The sequence below is a fragment of the Octopus sinensis genome, unplaced genomic scaffold, assembly GCF_006345805.1.
Source record: "Octopus sinensis unplaced genomic scaffold, ASM634580v1 Contig20141_ERROPOS70096, whole genome shotgun sequence".
Taxonomy (NCBI): Eukaryota; Metazoa; Mollusca; class Cephalopoda; order Octopoda; family Octopodidae; genus Octopus; species Octopus sinensis.
The window spans coordinates 30,001-47,500 of NW_021836924.1; the positions used below are offsets into that span (position 1 = coordinate 30,001).

The window sequence follows — 17,500 nt, forward strand, 5'->3', positions numbered from 1 at the left end:
AAATACTCTCTATGTAATCCCAAGGTTTAAAACAAACTTTTTTTTTTTTTTTAATTTTTTATTATTTTTATGTATTAGACATTCACTAGTACAACACCAAAGGAAAAAAAAACCCAAATATATGGCACAGAACTTCCAACCTGTTGTCTCTTGAGGTCTCTGGGTGAGACTTGGAGCCAACTTGTACAGACATAAAGCAAAAGTCAAACATAGAATAATAATAATAATAATAATAATAATAATAATAATAATAATAATAATAATAATAATAGTAATGATAATAATAATAATAGTAACAATGGGTATCATGTACCTTGTTTTGTAAGTGGTATCATGTACATTGTTTTGCCTTAGTATAAAAGATGGGCTACAGCAAATATTCTGCTTGTCAGTTTGTTTGACGTTAACCAGTTGAACATGTTCCTTAGTGACTGACGATATGTGCATCTCTGACCGCGAGTAAAAGTAGTGGAAGAGCATCAATCAAAGCCATGTGTTGAGAGGAATTATTCGGGAGTTGAATAATTCACCTCTAGAAATATGGACGCTTTGTTCATCATCCTTAAACAAACCTTATTCAGGAACTTGAAGAAAATTCTAACTGGGTCCCACCCGCAAGGTCATGCGCTGTTTGTCTTGACATAAGATCACCATACCGCTCACATATGGTTGTGATGCATGTGCCTGGTGTTCTCATATCAGACGGGTTGTCATTATGGATATATTGGGCTTCGTATATTTGTACCCTTGTGGCAATTTGATGGCAGGTATTGCTCTCTTACTCAATGATAATAATAGTAATGATCCTTTCTATTGGAGGCACAAGGCTTCAAATTTGGTGGGAGGGGACTAGTCGATTACATCGACCCCAGTGTTTCAGTGGTACTTAATTTTATCGGCGGCGAGCTGGCAGAATCGTCAGCACGCCGGGCGAAATGCTCAGCGGTATTTCGTCTGCCGTTACGTTCTGAGTTCAAATTCCGCCGAGGTCGACTTTGCCTTTCATCTTTCGGGGGTCGATAAGTTAAGTACCAGTTACGCACTGGGGTCGATGTAATCGACTTAATACCTATGTCTGTCCTTGTTTGTCCCCTCTGTGTTTAGCCCCTTGTGAGCAATAAAGAAATAGGCATTGAACTATTGATCAAGAACCAATCTCGTCGTCAACACGTCAGTCACTATACCTCTCCTCAGCGCCTATTCAAGCTTCCTCTATCTTCTAGGTCTTCCTCTGTCCTAGATTCCTCTAAGGCTATTTCCTTACTAAAACCTACTGCCTCTATTCCAATAGCCCTTTCCAGGACTACCCACAATGTTTTCCATTGGTTGTGTCCTTGTTGTTGTCGATAGTGGTGGTGTTGTTGGTTTTATCACTTGAGTCGTTGCTTTTGTTCTTGTTTATGCAATCCTCGTTCTTCGTTTTGCTGCTCACCGAGTCCAACTCATTTTCGTTAATGTTCTTCGTTGCGATGCTGATGATGTTCGCAGATTTGCAGTTGTCAATAGTAGCGGTGGTGCTGTTGCTATTTTTTATACTATTTTCTCTCTCTCTCTCTCTCTCTCCTCTTTCTCTCCTCCTCTCTCTCCTCCTCTCTCTCTCCTCTCTCTCTCCTCTCTCTCTCCTATCTCTCTCCTCTCTCTCTCCTCTCTCTCTCCTCTCTCTCTCTTCTCTCTCTCCCCACTCTCTCTCCCACACTCTCTCACCCCTCTCTCTTCTCACTCTCCCCACTCTCTCTCCACTCTCCTCACCCTCCTCTCCCCTCTCTCTCCTCTCTCTCCCCTCTCTCTCCCCCTCTCTCCCCTCTCTCTCTCCCCACTCTCTCTCCCACTCTCTCTCATCCCTCTCTCTTCTCACTCTCCCCCTCTCTGTCTCCTCTCTCTCCCCTCTCTCTCTCATCTCTCCCCCTCCCTTCCTCGCTCTCCCCTCTCTCTCCCCCTCGCTCCACCTGTCTCTCTCTCTCTCCCCGTCTCTCTCTTTTCTCTCCCCCTCTCTCTCTCTCCCCTCCTCTCACTCTCCCCTCTCCTCCCCTCCTCCGCTCTCTCTCACTGTCTCTCTCTCTCCCCCTCTCTCTCTTTCTCTCCCCTCCTCTCCCCCTCTCTCCCCCTCTCCCCCCTTCTCTCTCTCCCCTCTCTCTCCCCTCTCTCTCTCCTCTCTCTCTCTCTCTTCTCTCTCACGCTCTCTCTTCTCTCTCTCTCTCTCTCTCCTCTCTCTCCTCTCTCTCTCTCTCTCTCTCCTCTCCTCTCTCTCTCCTCTCTCTCTCTCTCTCTCCATCGTTTGTCCTCGTGATGATATTGTTTCTGCTACTGAACTTGCATGTTTCAGGTTGTTGTAGTCGCTGGGTGTGAGAGACAGAAGGAGAGAAAAGTCTTCTTCAGTGGGAGGGTTTGTGAGAGGAACGGCTCCCCACTCGACGCTCCCATAATCACTCCTGATGGAGATAGGGATGATGATGACGACGCCATCTTATATATTTGTACTTTAGTAAATAAGAAGGATGTTTTTGTGAAAGCAATAGATAAATAATAATAATAATAATGATAATAATAATAACAACAACAACAACAACAATAAGAAGAAGAAGAAGAAGAAGAAGAAGAAGAAGAAGAAGAAGAAGAAGAAGAAGAAGAAGAAGAAAAAAGAAGAAGAAGAAGTGAAGAGTTTAAAAAATACGGCAATTGTCCCTGTGGTTATCGGATCTTTGGAAAGAATTGCCACATAACTCGGTTAAGCACTAAGGCCAAATACTAGAAAACCCGAAAGTAGAGTTAACCGCCCTATAACGAGCGAGCGTACTATATTAGCAGGCCAATTTTGCATGAAATTGAAGTTCATCAATGGCACTGCTGCATCGCTGGTAGTTAAGTCAAATCCTACTTACTAGTGTATATATTTTACCATAAGAATCTACGGCTGATTTAGCTACATATAATGTAAAAATCGTAAAATGATACAGGTGATATGACGAAATATAAAACCAAAAAGGAAATATGCAGTTCTCACTAATAGTGACCTAGAGTGCATGGAATCACCTACATTGCTAGAAATAAGAGTCAAAGACTCTTATAACCACAAACATAGCACAAGTCTATGTAAAAGCTCCACAGCAAACGAGGGTTCTATATTGGCGGGCCAATTTCTCTTGAAATTAAATCTTACCAGTAATACTACAGGGGAATTAACCCTTCTCTACATAGCCACAACCAATGGTGACACATTTTCCCCATCGTTTTATGCAGCTGCAAAAACCTCGTCTGTAGAAATCCGTAGATAGCTTCTGGAGTGAAGACTTTACCTCGGAAATAAGTCCATCATCATCCGAAATACGCTTTCCCTTCAACAAAGACTTCGTGGTTGGAAAGAGGTTGAAGTCAGATGGCGCGAGGTCGGGAGAGTAATAGGGATGAGGAAGGATTTCATAGTCGCAGGAGTGTGCTTTTATCCGGGCAACAAGCACATTGTGAACTGGGGCGATGTCTTGGAGGAGACAAGCTCCTTTAGTCAGCATGTCACACCTCTCTGCTTTGATGGCATCCCGCAATTTCTGCAGCAGAGAAGCATAATATGCCTGGTTAATGGTGCTGTTATTTGCCAGAAAACCCACATTTACTACTCTGCGCTGGTCCCAAAAGGCTGTATCACCTTGCCTGGCTGAGGGTTGCACACGAGCCTTCTTTGGCGGTGGCGAGTTATCATACTTCCATTGCTTCGGCTGGATTTTAGTCCCAGGATCATAGTGATCGACCCATGTTTCATCCTCTGTGATGAGTGCCGAAAAAGTCATCCTCGCTTTCTTGGCACATTGCCAAAAGAACTTGAGTGCAATTGGCCCTTTCCTGCTTCTGAAAAGGTGTGAGCATCCGGGGAATCCCTCACGCTGAGAACTTCCGCATGTGCAAATGGTCGTGAATGATTTTTTTCCACGGATCCTACACTCATCTTTATTTCTTGGGCTAGTTGCAGAATAGCTATGTGGCCATCATCCAAACTGGCGGCGTCCACTTTATGAATGGTGTCGTTATCAATGACGGAACGTGGTCGTCCAGGAATAGGAGCAATTTCCACTGATGTCTGGCTATATTTCAATAGGCGATGCCAGTGATTGACTACGTCGTATGATGGTGCATCATTACCATAAACTTCTTTCATCTCATTGAAAGTCTCTTTTAGTGTGCGACCTGACGACTGATCTGCTTTGAGCTGTCTCCATTATAACACCTTAATCCACTTCAGCAGCCGTAAAACTCCAACAAATACTAGTGGAAAACTGCAGTTTACAACGTGACATGTAGAGACATGTATGATTATACCTGTACAAGTTCCGTTTCCTGCAATAACCGCATGTGGGTCTGGGGAAATCTTTAATGAACACCCCTTTGTGTATGTGTGTATGCTTGTGTATGTATGTACACATACACACACACATGCATATATATATATATACATATACATTACATATATATCTATATATATATATATAAATATTTATATCTATATATATATATATTATACATATATATACATATATAATATACATATATATATATATATATATATATGTATGTAATATATATATATATATATATTATATATATATATATATATATATATATATATATATAATATATATATATATGAATATAAATAAAAGAATATTCATATATAACAGAAAATTCTGCACATGAACTCAGTTTCTACCCTTGGACAGGTCGCTTTAACCGTGTTTCTGACGTGAATTTGCTACCCTGGTATCGGTTCATCGAATTTTCCATGCTGACGGTAAACATAGGATAATTCATTCACCTATATATAGATATATATATATATATATATATATATATATATACACATATATATATGTGTGTGTATGTATATCTGTATGTGTATATAAATATATATATATATGTGTGTGTATGTGTGTATGTATGTATGTATGTATGTATGTATGCATATATATATTTATATATATAGGCACTTTTGATAAACACTTTTCTCTCGAATTACACAATCGGCATGTGTATTGACAGATCTCTCGTTGACCTGTATTATATCAAGTTCCGATATAATATAGGTCAAACCATCTACTTGCCGTGACCTCCAAGCATAACCATTCACATACAGGAGAGTTGAGAGGATGTCTATGCTTGTGATTACACAAGCACCTAAAACAAATAGTGGAAGCATAATACAACCTACTAGTGGAGTGGAAGCGAACGTTTTCATGAGGGTAAAACCTTTGAGTTTGGTGTATAAGTTTGTACATGCTTGCGGTCCGCGGTGGGTGGGTGGGTGGGGGATGCCAAACTCAAGTTCTGCACCGGAGGTCACAAAATCTAGCTACGCCATTTGTATAGGTAACAGATCTTCTGTGATATATTAGTGTTATTCTTCTTGAGCGGTTACATACGCTACTCATCCTGTTTTAATCCTCTGTTATACTATAATCCTATTAACATGTCGGAGACTTAGTATTTGACTGGTGTTTTATCTTATTCAGGAGATTGAAAGGCAAATTTGATATCAGTGAGGATTTGAACCTCAGCCTTAAACATCCACAGCTAAATACAAAAGATATTTTATTCGCCGCTCTAACGGTTTTATCTATCCCCACCTAATTCTAGATGAGAAAGTGGACTTAAGTACAGGCCCTATGGAATAAAATAATTGCTTCTATATAGTCATACTGAACATTGATGATGCTGACCCATGGTCAAAACTGCTTCAGCCGTCGTCTTTCTATATCTATGACTGTATTTCTTTTTTTTAATAAATACTTCCTTTATAATACAGCTGGATGTAACTTTCGGAAGGTTTGTTGCAATTTCTAATCGGTCGAGTGGCTGCGTAGAATCTTCCCTAATTGTTTCAAGAATACAGTTTTGTGAAAGGACTAAATATTCTTCAGAGCCGAGTGCTTCGTTATCAAGCAGTAAAATGGACAGTCAAGGGTACTAAAAGAAGTGGAAGACTTATGCCAAAAAGACAGAGAACAATGCAAAAAGTAAGAGAAGACACAGACTGAGCAGATTTTGAAACTGAGGTACGGGATAGACAAGACTAGTGAGAATAAACGGATAGCTTTTGCATCAAAGTGGCTTTGCCGAGAGTAAGCGTATTGATTATAAAGTGCGGTATTCTGGCATAAAAGAACATATTAGGCGTAGGAGTGGCTGTGTGGTAAGTAGCTTGCTTACCAACCACATGCTTCCGGGTTCAGTCCCACTGCGTGGAACCTTGCGTATGTGTCTTCTACGATAGCCTCGGGCCGACCGCAGCCTTGTGAATAGATCTGGTAGACGGAAACTGAAAGAAGCCCGTCGTATATATGCAAAAAAAAGGAATATATATATGTGTATATGTACGTGTGTGTATATGTGTGTGTGTCTGTGTTTGTCCCCCCCCCAACATCGCTTTGTAACCGACGCTGGTGTGTTTACGTCCCCGTAACTTAGCGGTTCGGCAAAAGGGACCGATAGATAAGTACTAAGCTTACAAAGAATAAGTCTGGGGTCGTTTTGCTCGACTAAAGGCGGTGTTCCAGCATGGCCACTGTCAAATGACTGAAACAAGTAAAAGAGTAAAAGAGCCCAATTTCAGCAACGCATATTCAGGGGGAAAAAATACTTCTTAGAACATTCTCCCTGAAGGCGGTGAGCTGGCAGAAACGTTAGCACGCCGGGCGAAATGCTTAGTGGTATTTCGTCTGTCTTTACGTTCTGAGTTCAAATTCCGCCGAGGTCGACTTTGCTTTTCATCCTTTCGGGGTCGATTAAATAAGTACCAGTTACGCACTGGGGTCGATATAATCGACTTAATCCGTTTGACTGTCCTTGTTTGTCTCCTCTATGTTTATCCCCCTGTGGGCAATAAAGAAATTAGAATCATTGGCACGCCGGGCGGAATGCTTAGCGTTGTGGGCAGTAAAGAAATTAAAACGTTCTCCCTTTGCGTGTTTAAATCGTTTTCATTGGCTTGTATTAGACGTCCCTGTTTGCTTTCAGAATTTTAGTTAGCCTTTGTTTCATACGTTCCGAGTAATGTATAGCTTTCCTTTCTTAAATCCCAAATGACTCTGATGCAGGGGAAAATATTTGGAATGTGTACCATTTATGATGCATGAATGTGAGAAAAATGTCTTACGTATCACACGTGATACACAAGACAAGCAAAAGGGTTAAAGCATATAGCATAAGCTCACCTTAGCCAATAAGACCCGGGGTGGTGTATTTGAGACATTTTAGACGAAAAAGTGCGTTTTGTAGGCCATAAAGTACGGTAGACTTTAATTGCAATAATGAAGGCAATAGAAAAGTATTCCCTTACCTGTGTAGTTTGGAGGTATACTCGGAGTAACTGTTGGTTTGTAATCAATTTCTTTTGTAACACAGCCTTGCCATTCTAATTGCCATGAGCGTATACAGCATTTTAGTGTTAATGAAAATATATTAGCATCTCTACAAAGTCCCTTATATACTCGTCCGTTCAGACAGAGAAAATATCGGCTTGGATTCCAATAATTCTTTAACCAGTGCGTTTCACATTTCCTACAAGGTAGAATTGGTCGACATGCTACAATAGCTGAACATAACATTGGGTTGTGCTGTGATATTATGGAGGTTATGAAAAGTAACATTATCAAACGGCCAACGCTCCGTAGAGAGATGGATGAAAGAGCGAAATTGAAAATATGTCGTGTAATAGACATGATTATGATTTTGAAGTGATGTATCTATCATTTATGTAGACTCTGTTTTTGTTAGTCGTATGTGTGCATGTTCGCGCGCGCGTGTTTGTGTGCGTATATGTGTTTGTGTACGTGCGTGTGTTTCTGTGTGTAAGTGTGTGTGAGTTTGTGTCAATAGCGAAGAAAAAGTAGATGGGATAGACAGGATAAGAAAGAAGAAAAACTTTCTCGTCATTTCTCGCTTTCTTTCTCTCTTTCTCTCTCTCTCTCTCTCTCTCTCTCTCTCTCTCTCTTTCACACACATGCACACATTTATTTACACTTACACTCACATATTTAGATGTGCATGTGTGTGTGTGTATGTATGTATGTTTGTATGTATGTATGTATGTATGTATGTATGTATACGTAACTCCTTCTCTTTCTCTCTCTCTCTCTCTCTCTCTCTCTCTCTATATATATATATATAGAGAGAGAGAGAGGCGAAAGAGAAGGAGATACGTATACATACATACACACACATGCACATCTAAATATGTATATATATATATAATATATATATATATATATAATAATAATAATAATAATATAAATGATATATAAATATATGCACATATACATACATATATGTACATACCTACATCTATATGTATATATATATATACATATATATATATATACATATATATATATATAATATATATATATATAATATATATATATATATATATATATATATATACATATATGCGTATGTATGTATTTCTCTCACCCCCTCTCTCCCTCTCTTTATATATACATCCGTATACAGTATACATGTATATGTATGCATGCATACACTATGAAATATTTTCCCCAAATGAAAGCAAAAACAGTCCAAAAGAACGCCATGATTAATAAACCACGGGAGCAACGAAAGAAACAACGAAATCAAGTAATAGGAATACGAATAATAAAATAATAAAATAATAAAATAAGTATGAAATAAAACATACACGTACGTACGAACGCGCAAAGATGAAACACCACACACACACACACACACACACACACACACACACACACACACACACACACACATTCATTCTAACGCACCGAGAAAGCAATGACAAATCTTTTTATGTTTTTTTTTTATCTTTCGATAATATGAACTTCTATACTTTTAATGTTTTTGTTTTTTTTTTCTTCTTTCTTTACTTCCCGTTAAAATATGTTAATAATACATCAAATTGTCAATCTTATACTGTACATAGAAAAAGTAAAAGTAAAACGAAAAAAGAAACAAGTTAAGAAATGAAAATCAAAGCCGAGTAACAGTTTATATCGAAAAGTGTGTATAAGACCAATACAGCGTATGAATAGTTCTTTTATATTCACTTCACTACGTTGTTTGCTAAAGGAGACATCATTTTAAGAGTTCACAAAGGCCTTTGGTCCGTCCTTGCTTCTACTTCTCAAAATTTTGTCCGTTCCCGTCGCAGTTTGTTGTTGTTGCTACAGTTGTTGTTGCTGCTGCTGCTGCTGCTGCTAGTTCTGCTACTGCTGCTGTGTGGAGGCGCGTGGCTTAGTGGTTAGGGCGTCAGCATCATGATTGTAAGATTGTGGTTTCGATTCCTGGACCGGGCGACGCGTTGTGTTCTTGAGCAAAACACTTCATTTCCCGTTGCTCCAGTCCACTCAGCTGGCAAAAATGAGTAACGCTGCGATGGACTGGCGTCCCGTCCAGCTGGGGAACACATACGCCATAGAAACAGGGAAACTGGGCCCATGAGCCCGACTAGGCTTTAGAAGGGCGCATTTATTTGTGGAGGCACATGGCCTAGTGGTTAGAGCAGCAAACTCGCGGTCGAGGGATCGCGGGTTCGAATCTCAGACCGGGCGATGTGTGTGTTTATGAGAGAAACACCAAAGCTCCACGCGGCTCCGGCAGGAGGTAATGGCGAACTTCTGCTGACTCTTTCGCCACAACTTTCTCTCACTCTTTCCTCCTGCATCTTGCATCTCACCTGCGACGGGCCGACGTCCCGTCCAGGTGGGGAACCTATGCGCCAAGGAAACCGGGAAACCGGCCCTTATGAGCCAGGCATGGCTTGAGAAGGAACAAACATACGGCTGCTGTAGTTGTTGTTGTTATTGTTGTTTCGTCAGGAAGGCGTGTGGTTTTGTGGTTACGGTGTTTGGTTTACGATCATAACGTCGTAGGGTGGTTCGAGTCCTTGACTTGTTAGTGCGTTGTTTCTGCCAATAAAGCACTTTATTTCACGTTGCTGCCGGTTAAGGTTTTCCTCCACCTCCTCCTCCCCTCCTCCCCCTCCTTCCCCCTCCTCCACGTCATTATCATCATTATTATTATCATTACCCATTTCTTGACTACCCACAAGGGGCTAAACACAGATGAGACAAACAAGGACAGACAAACGGAATAAGTCGATTACATCGACCCCAGTGCGTAACTGGTACTTAATTTATCGACCCCGAAAGGATGAAAGGCAAAGTCAACCTCGGCGGAATTTGAACTCAGAACGTAACGGCAGACGAAATACGGCTACGCATTTCGCCCGGGGTGCTAACGTTTCTGCCAGCTCGCCACCATCATTATTATTATCATTACCATCATCGTCGAAATTATCATCATCAGTATCATTTGGTGTCTGTTTTCCATGGTGGTACGGGTGGACGGTTTGACAGGATTCGACGAACTGTGAGGCTGCGCCGCGCATGCTTTCAACGGATGGATGCCCTTCCTTACCCCAAACATTTTACAGTGTGTACTGAATGCTTTTGTCGTGCCTGTGGCACTAGTGGGGTCTTCATGTAAGCCGTAGTACAAAAAGAGCAGAAAGCTCTTTTTTCCATCTAGCTGAAGCATTATAGACGTTCCACTGGATTTTCCCTGCGAGGGCAGAGAGAACGGGGGTCTACGTCTGCTCGTAGCTGCACAGACACCTATAACAATATTAAAAAGCAAAGATAATGCGACTAAGATACCATCGATTGCGTATGACAGTAACGAGTTGTCTCAACACAGATCAGTTTTGATAAAGCAGACTAGCTTAAGGTGACCCGCTCTACGCGCGGGTGAGGGTGTGGTTGTTACTTTCTGTTGCTTCCTTTCTATTGCTTCCTTTCTGTTCTTATCACTACATTCTCCCTCTTTGTTTCTCTCTCACTTTCCCACTCTCTTACTCTCCTTTCTCTCTGACTCTCCCTCGCTTTCTCTTACTCTCTATCTTTCTCTATCTATATCATTCCCATTTATAAAAAACAAAAGATTTTGAGTAAGTTCAAAAAGAAAATATTTTGAAAGATCAATTATAAATATCAGGCAGTGACAACAGAGAGCACACTTGCCTTTTGTACGAGCCACTGTTTGAGCGATTAGAAATAAGGAAAAAAGGGATTTCTTTGTTAAATTTAGTACTTATTTTGGGAATTTTTCGACGATTGACCATGCAAATGAAAATTCTAAGCACGGGCTACATGCAACTGTAAATTTCTTTCAGAAAAAATGAAAACTGTAAACAATAAAAAATAAAAGACAAAAATACGTAAAAATGAGAAAATTTTCAACTTAAAAATCTTGCCTTAATTTTCAAAATTTCGAACCCATTTTCTGCGCTTAAATTACAAATCCGCTTCCACTTTACCATGTTGAAAATTTGATTGAAATCAGGCAAAAGGTGTTCAATCTAGACCCCCAAGTGTCCCCCAAAATCAATAAAATCCCCGTTTTCACAGCAAAGCAACCACTGTAGCGCCCCCAAAACGTCTCCCAATCAATTTCTCACCTCAAGTTACCCCCTCCTGTAAATTTTAATCCCCTTCCAGCCCCATTTAGACCCCCTTTTTTTTTACCTAAAAATCAATTTATATCAACGTTGGCCTTCTTCATTTTATAGATTAGATTAGATGCCAATCGTGCTAATCTGGAGGGGCTTATAGCCACCCCCCCCCTTGAATCGATAAAAAATCACTCTTTTCACCATAGCAACCGCATCTTTCCAGATGGCGAGTTTTAACCTACTCAACTCTCTGTCTCATCACACCTATGCCTGTGTCAAATTTCAGCTCGATCCGATCACTGGTCTGGCCGCCAACCCATGACGTAGCAAAATGTGCACACAATTTTGACCCAAAGCTTCTTATATATATAGATAGCAGAGAAACCCGGTCTTGCTCGGGATTAAAATAGTTTACTATTGTTTTATTTGTTTCGGTATTATAACCCGATTTCATTCGGGTCTACGCGGGCCACACATTAAAAGATAAGAAATTTTGCCCTAGAGGCCACACTTTTCAATTGAGCAAACTCAAAGTTGCCATGCAAACTCGCTAGGACTTTTAACATAGGTGTGCAAATTTTCAGCTAACACTTTTGCCTGTATAACTGCTTGTGAGACAACGTCCGCCCTTTTCACAAATATATAGTAGATTTATAGAGATACCCGGCCTTGCTTGGGATTAAAATGGCATAGGTTTTCATTGTTTTACTTGTTTGGTTAATATAACCCGATTTCATTCGGGTCTACTCGGGCCACAACTAGCTGAAAGGACGGAACAATATCTGATTCTTCTCATTTTCCTTTTCTTTCTCAAACATGGCCTTACCCGGAAGACGCAACGTGAAGACGCTCAGCCTGTTGTTGCCTTGGTAGCAGACCATCTGCTCAACGACTTCAAGTAACAAGATATAAATTTGGCATCCATCATCAAACCCAGAATTTCTGAGGCGCTAATCTTCATGCCTACCTTCAGCGACTTCAAGATCAACGCATTTCCAAGTTGGGTGTGACTGAAAGAGTGTGCTGCTGTGTTGTTTCGGAAACGTCTGGATCTCATGATACAAACTATCTTCATGGATCCAGAAGTCAATAGCGAAAGCTATATTTTTAGACTAGTAGTTTTCTACGCCCGAACAGGGACGAGGGTGGCCAGATATCTGCGTGCAACTCGAAGTTATCCTTGGAACGTCCGGCTCCTTACTGCTAGGGATGATTGAAACGTTATATTAGATACAGAAATGGACTGTGGGATTATTAGATGATAGGAGAGGGGTTTTAAACCGGTTCGGACCTTTCGAACTGTTTGAGATGTACTGACGGGATTTCCATATTGTGCTATGTGGACATGGAAAAACCGTATCAGGTCATCCACATCATATCTAGATAGTGTTCTGCAGGCTAGTAAATAGACAGCATAGAGTGTCCACAAATCAAAGTGGTTAGCTTGACAGATCACAAATTTGTGATTTATACGCTTGATTTTATATAAACTTCATAGGCAGGGATCCAGCTACTGGAAACTAGATGCGTTGTTTCCGGAATATCGAGCTTACAAAGATCAAATTATCGAATTAACTAATTAGGCTAGGTTTAGGAGAGACTCGTTAACAACAAATAGTAGTTCACTTTGAAAAGAGCGATTAGAGTAGAATTGGCAGTTTAGTAAGGAAGTTGTGACAGAGAAAACTGCAATAAAGACAGAACAAGATAGAAATCTAGAAGAAGCACTGAGAAAAGTGATCCCGACCGATGAGCTTGCGGCAAAATTGGCTGTCGACCATTTTTCTTCGATTCGATGCAAGAGGCCTGCTTTGGCAGGTCTAAGGTGCGTTGTCTAAGACGCGAAGGAACGAAATTCATTCATTGTGTCTGAGTGGTGCAGGTGCAACAATACAACAAAACCACCATACAGTTTTCCTTGTACTCTGATTACTTTGATGGCCTGCTACTTCTTTCATCGGCGGAGTGTTGCGAAAGGCCGATAACATCCGCTGAAACACAGAAAGTGATGACTGGCTCTACGAGGGACAAATTGCTCGGTTTTGGTGGGTTGCCTGTGAGCTTTATCCTATGTAAGACTTCCATGTCTGTGAACCTAGGAGCAGTAGTGCTGCTGACAAAGGACCAAAACCAAAAGAATTTCGTTGATATTTTTCAGCCAAAAATTCTGCTGAATGCAGACATTAAAGTATTGACCAATGGCTCAGTGGTTAGAGCGTCGAGCTTACGATCGTGAGGTTGTGAGCTCGAATCCCGGACCGGGCTGCGTGTTGTGTTCTTGAGCAAAGCACTTTATTTTCACGTTGCTCCAGTTCACTCAGCTGTAGAAATGAGTTGCGACGTCACAGGTGCCAAGCTGTATCGACCTTTGTCTTTCCCTTGGATAACACTGGTGGCGTGGAGAGGGGAGGCTGGTATGCATGGGCGACTGCTGGTCTTCCATAAACAATCTTGCCCGGACTTGTGTCTAGGAGGGTAACTTTCTAGGTGCAATCCCATGGTCATTCATGACCGAAGGGGGTCTTTACCCTTAGTGAATAGTTGGCACTTGTCGGAAGTTTGTCAGTGGTACAAAAACTTGCACCAACCCGAACAGATCTGTTCACGACATTCTCCATCGCATGCGATACATTACAGAGAGAGTGGGTAAGGCTCCTTATATGGGTGGGTAGCTGAACAACACGGGTCAATCAAAATCTTCTATGAAGTTGACGCCAATTCTTGGAGGTTGTCCTCGCAGTAAACGATTACCAATCAGCTCCCAGTGCCTAAATCACCACATTGTGCAACATCTACTCTGTGGTCAGAATAAACAGCCACTTATCGAGAACGTTCAGTATTATGCACTCAGTGCGTCAAGGTTGTCTTCTCGCATTTCTTCTGTATATGCTGACTATAGAGCAACTACTACAGAAACTTAAAGTTTCTGTAGTAATATGCTAAAGATCTATGTGAGCATACGCAGACGATAAGACAGTATTTGTATCGGAGACCGAGAACACCGCTCTAAGAGACGGTGAGGCAGTGACAGGAGCAAAACTCAAATAAGAAAAGTCAATGGGTCTGCATCTAGACAGGTAGAAAGGCAGACTCATGCCATCCAACATCGTGAGGTGTTGGACAGACAGACCATTTAAATTGCGCGGAGTCTAGTTTCGCCCAGACTTCTTAGTAGAAAAGAACTACTACGATATAATGAGCAAGGTAACTGTCTCATACAAAAATGGGCCAAGAGGAAACTGTCGCCGAAGGGTCACACAGAGGTGGAGAACGCCATCATTATGGTTCTCTGTCGTTGTCATCTGACTGTCGTAACTTGCTCACTTTTGACGAGGCTGGAACATCAGTGAAAAAGACGCTTCACTGGTCTGCTGCCAACACTTGCTACGTAAAACTGAATATACCGTGACCTGTATTGTGCATACATTTGCTGAAATTACATAATCTCTAGCGAATCGTTGGTGGTGAAGAGATAAAGTTGCCGTTTGTCAGACACGACTTTTCTATGCTTATCTCTTTAACAGAGCTGTTGGGGAGCTTAGCCTCTTGACTGTCGTCAGGCGCTCACGGCACGCTACCTGCCGGACAATGCGGTTGGCTGAAATTCTACATTGGCGTTCTAAAGAAGATTAGTGGCGGGTAGAAGAGACGACGATTAGCAAAAATTTGGGCGTCACAGAAAACCAACTAAGTTTATCTTGAAGAATTCCCGTTCGAGATGCATGAAGAACGACGAAACGGTTCTACATGCACTTGCCCGAGCTATGTCAAACAGCACCTGCCACCTGTCGGTCGATTCCGGCCATCATCTCGCTACTGAGTCCTTTGTGAAAAGCTCATCACCACCTCCTTTAGCTGAGAAGAGTGGTGATGGCGAAAAGGATTGTGGGGAGAATATAATCGTAAGTGTTGAGGACAGGGAGTTTTCACCTTTAGCTAGATTCTTGTCAGTGAGGGCGCGTGGCTTAGTGGTTAGGGCATTCGGCTCATGATCGTAAGGTTGTGAGTTCGATTCCCGGCGACGCGTTGTGTCCTTGAGCAAGGCACTTTATTTTCACGTTGCTCCAGTCCACTCAGCTGGCAAAAATGAGTTGTACTTGTATTTCAAAGGGTCAGCCTTGTCACTCTCTGTGTCACGCTGATTATCCCCGAGAACTACGTTAAGGGTACACGTGTCTGTGGAATGCTCAGCCATTTGCACGTTAATCTCACGAGCAAGCTGTTCCGTTGATTCGGATCAGCTGGGACCTCGTCGTCGTAACCGGCGGAGTCTTTTTTTTTTTAAGATTCTTGTCAACTTTTTCAAGTTTCACTTGTAAAGGTGTGAGGATGGAAATGGACGTACTGATTTCAAGTAAGTTCGTTCAAAAGTTGATGAGGATTGTGGGCATGGTCCGAGTAAACGGGCCTCTGCTAAGAATGTGCCATTAGAATCGAAGCTAAAAAGCTAGTTGGGGGCACTTGCCTTAGTGGGCAGGGTGACTGTTCTTTTGTGGGGTTTCCACGGATGGCACTTGCAAGTCTCCTCTCAACTAGGAAACTTTCATTGTTTAAAATGTTATTGTTGTTGCTTACTTTTTGTCTACATGTAGAACCCGACTTCTGTTTTTGTAAGGTTGTCCTGGAAACGTCCTCGTTGCTGTATGTTCCCTGGTGTACTGAATTTTGTACCACTACTGCAGATACAAGAGCTATTGGATGGAGATAACCCGCACGAATTGGGAGATAAAAGACTCGTGTCGGCGTACAGGGATGATGTCACATCCATAGGATCAGACACAAAGCACATCGAGCTGATTGTTACTGCTCTAAAGGACAACGAGACGGTGTAAAGAGCAAAATTTAACCATGAAAAGTCTTCGGGCCTACAGCTCAACACTTGGTGGGACAGTACCAACGGCATTCGGGGCCACTGGACGCCCCGGTTAAATTGCTCGCAGCTTAGTCTGGTCCATATCTCCAGCTAGAGAAGAACTGGGACCAGGTGACGAGCAGGAGAGCCAATCTCACCCAGAAATGAACCGAGAAAAAGATATTCCCGAAAGATCGAGCAAAGGCGGAAAACGTTTACATCTCATCCATAATATATTTCCGCTTGACTGTCGTTCCACACCAGCTGACAGATCACCGGACTGGCATAGCCACTCTTCCGCTTTCTGTGGAAGAGACGTGTCCCTAGTTAGCCACTGCACTTCATGTCAACATCTGTTGCATGTAGATGTGCGCATGCTGTGGATGGTGATACGCAGACATGCGCTGAGGTTATGATATACCCAACGTTTCCTTGGTGAGGAGCAGATGTGGTCGGCGTTTATGAAGTCCTGTTTTCAAACCACTTATCTTTCCGACTGAGCAGCAGTCCTAGATTAAGCATCGGTCAAGGTAGGATGCCTGAAACCTCAAGTGTTGTCAGGTACTGAAAACCCTCTGCTAGTCAGGCAATATTGTTGGTATAATTTCTACATTGGTGTTCGGTAGAGAGTTAATGGATAGCAAAGGTAATGACATTCTAGGGATGATTTTGGACATCGATGAAGATCAGTTGGTTAGCTCTTTCCAGAGGACTCGGAAATCTCTTGCCTGGTAAGACTACCAGTATTATCAGTTCGAGATAATCTCGCCTGACAGTCGGGTTTGGCTGAGAAGCGCGCCGAGTGATGAAACTGTTCTACATGCACTCGTCCAGGGTCTGAGCGTTTCTGATTTGTAGAATTATGTCAAACTTCCTGTCGTGTGTAGAATGTATCCATCTACGATCGGAGTCCATTCGTTTGGCTGCGGATGCTAGGCAGTGTTTATCTGTTTGATGGCCATTGCGAAAGAGGTTGTTTACTGGACCATTCTGAAACAGCTGAAGTTGCATACTTTCCTCAGTGTCTAGGCCTTCAAGAAAATCAACAGGAGATGCAAACTCTGCTCCGAGGAATCCCTGTTTATTTAAGGAGATCATTAATAGAATTTCTGAATGAATCTCAAGGTGCTTATATACTTATAAATGCACTTTCGAACAATGCAGAGGGAATGAATTTGAATAGC

At 41.8% G+C, this 17,500-nt stretch overlaps 1 protein-coding gene across 2 annotated transcripts in view; it reads right to left on the reverse strand.

Moving 5' to 3' along the window:
• LOC115232249 (elastase-1-like) overlaps positions 1-7,887 on the reverse strand; it is a 23,913-nt gene extending 16,026 nt beyond the window's left edge. The window contains exon 1 of one of the 2 annotated variants that reach the window (XM_036500311.1): positions 7,322-7,887. In XM_036500311.1, the coding sequence (XP_036356204.1) occupies positions 7,322-7,703 (382 nt within the window). In that variant the 5' untranslated portion in view covers positions 7,704-7,887. The remainder of the gene's footprint in view (positions 1-7,321) is intronic. The other variant, XM_029802084.2, reaches the window with a different exon arrangement.
• Between the last annotated feature and the right edge of the window lie 9,613 nt (positions 7,888-17,500).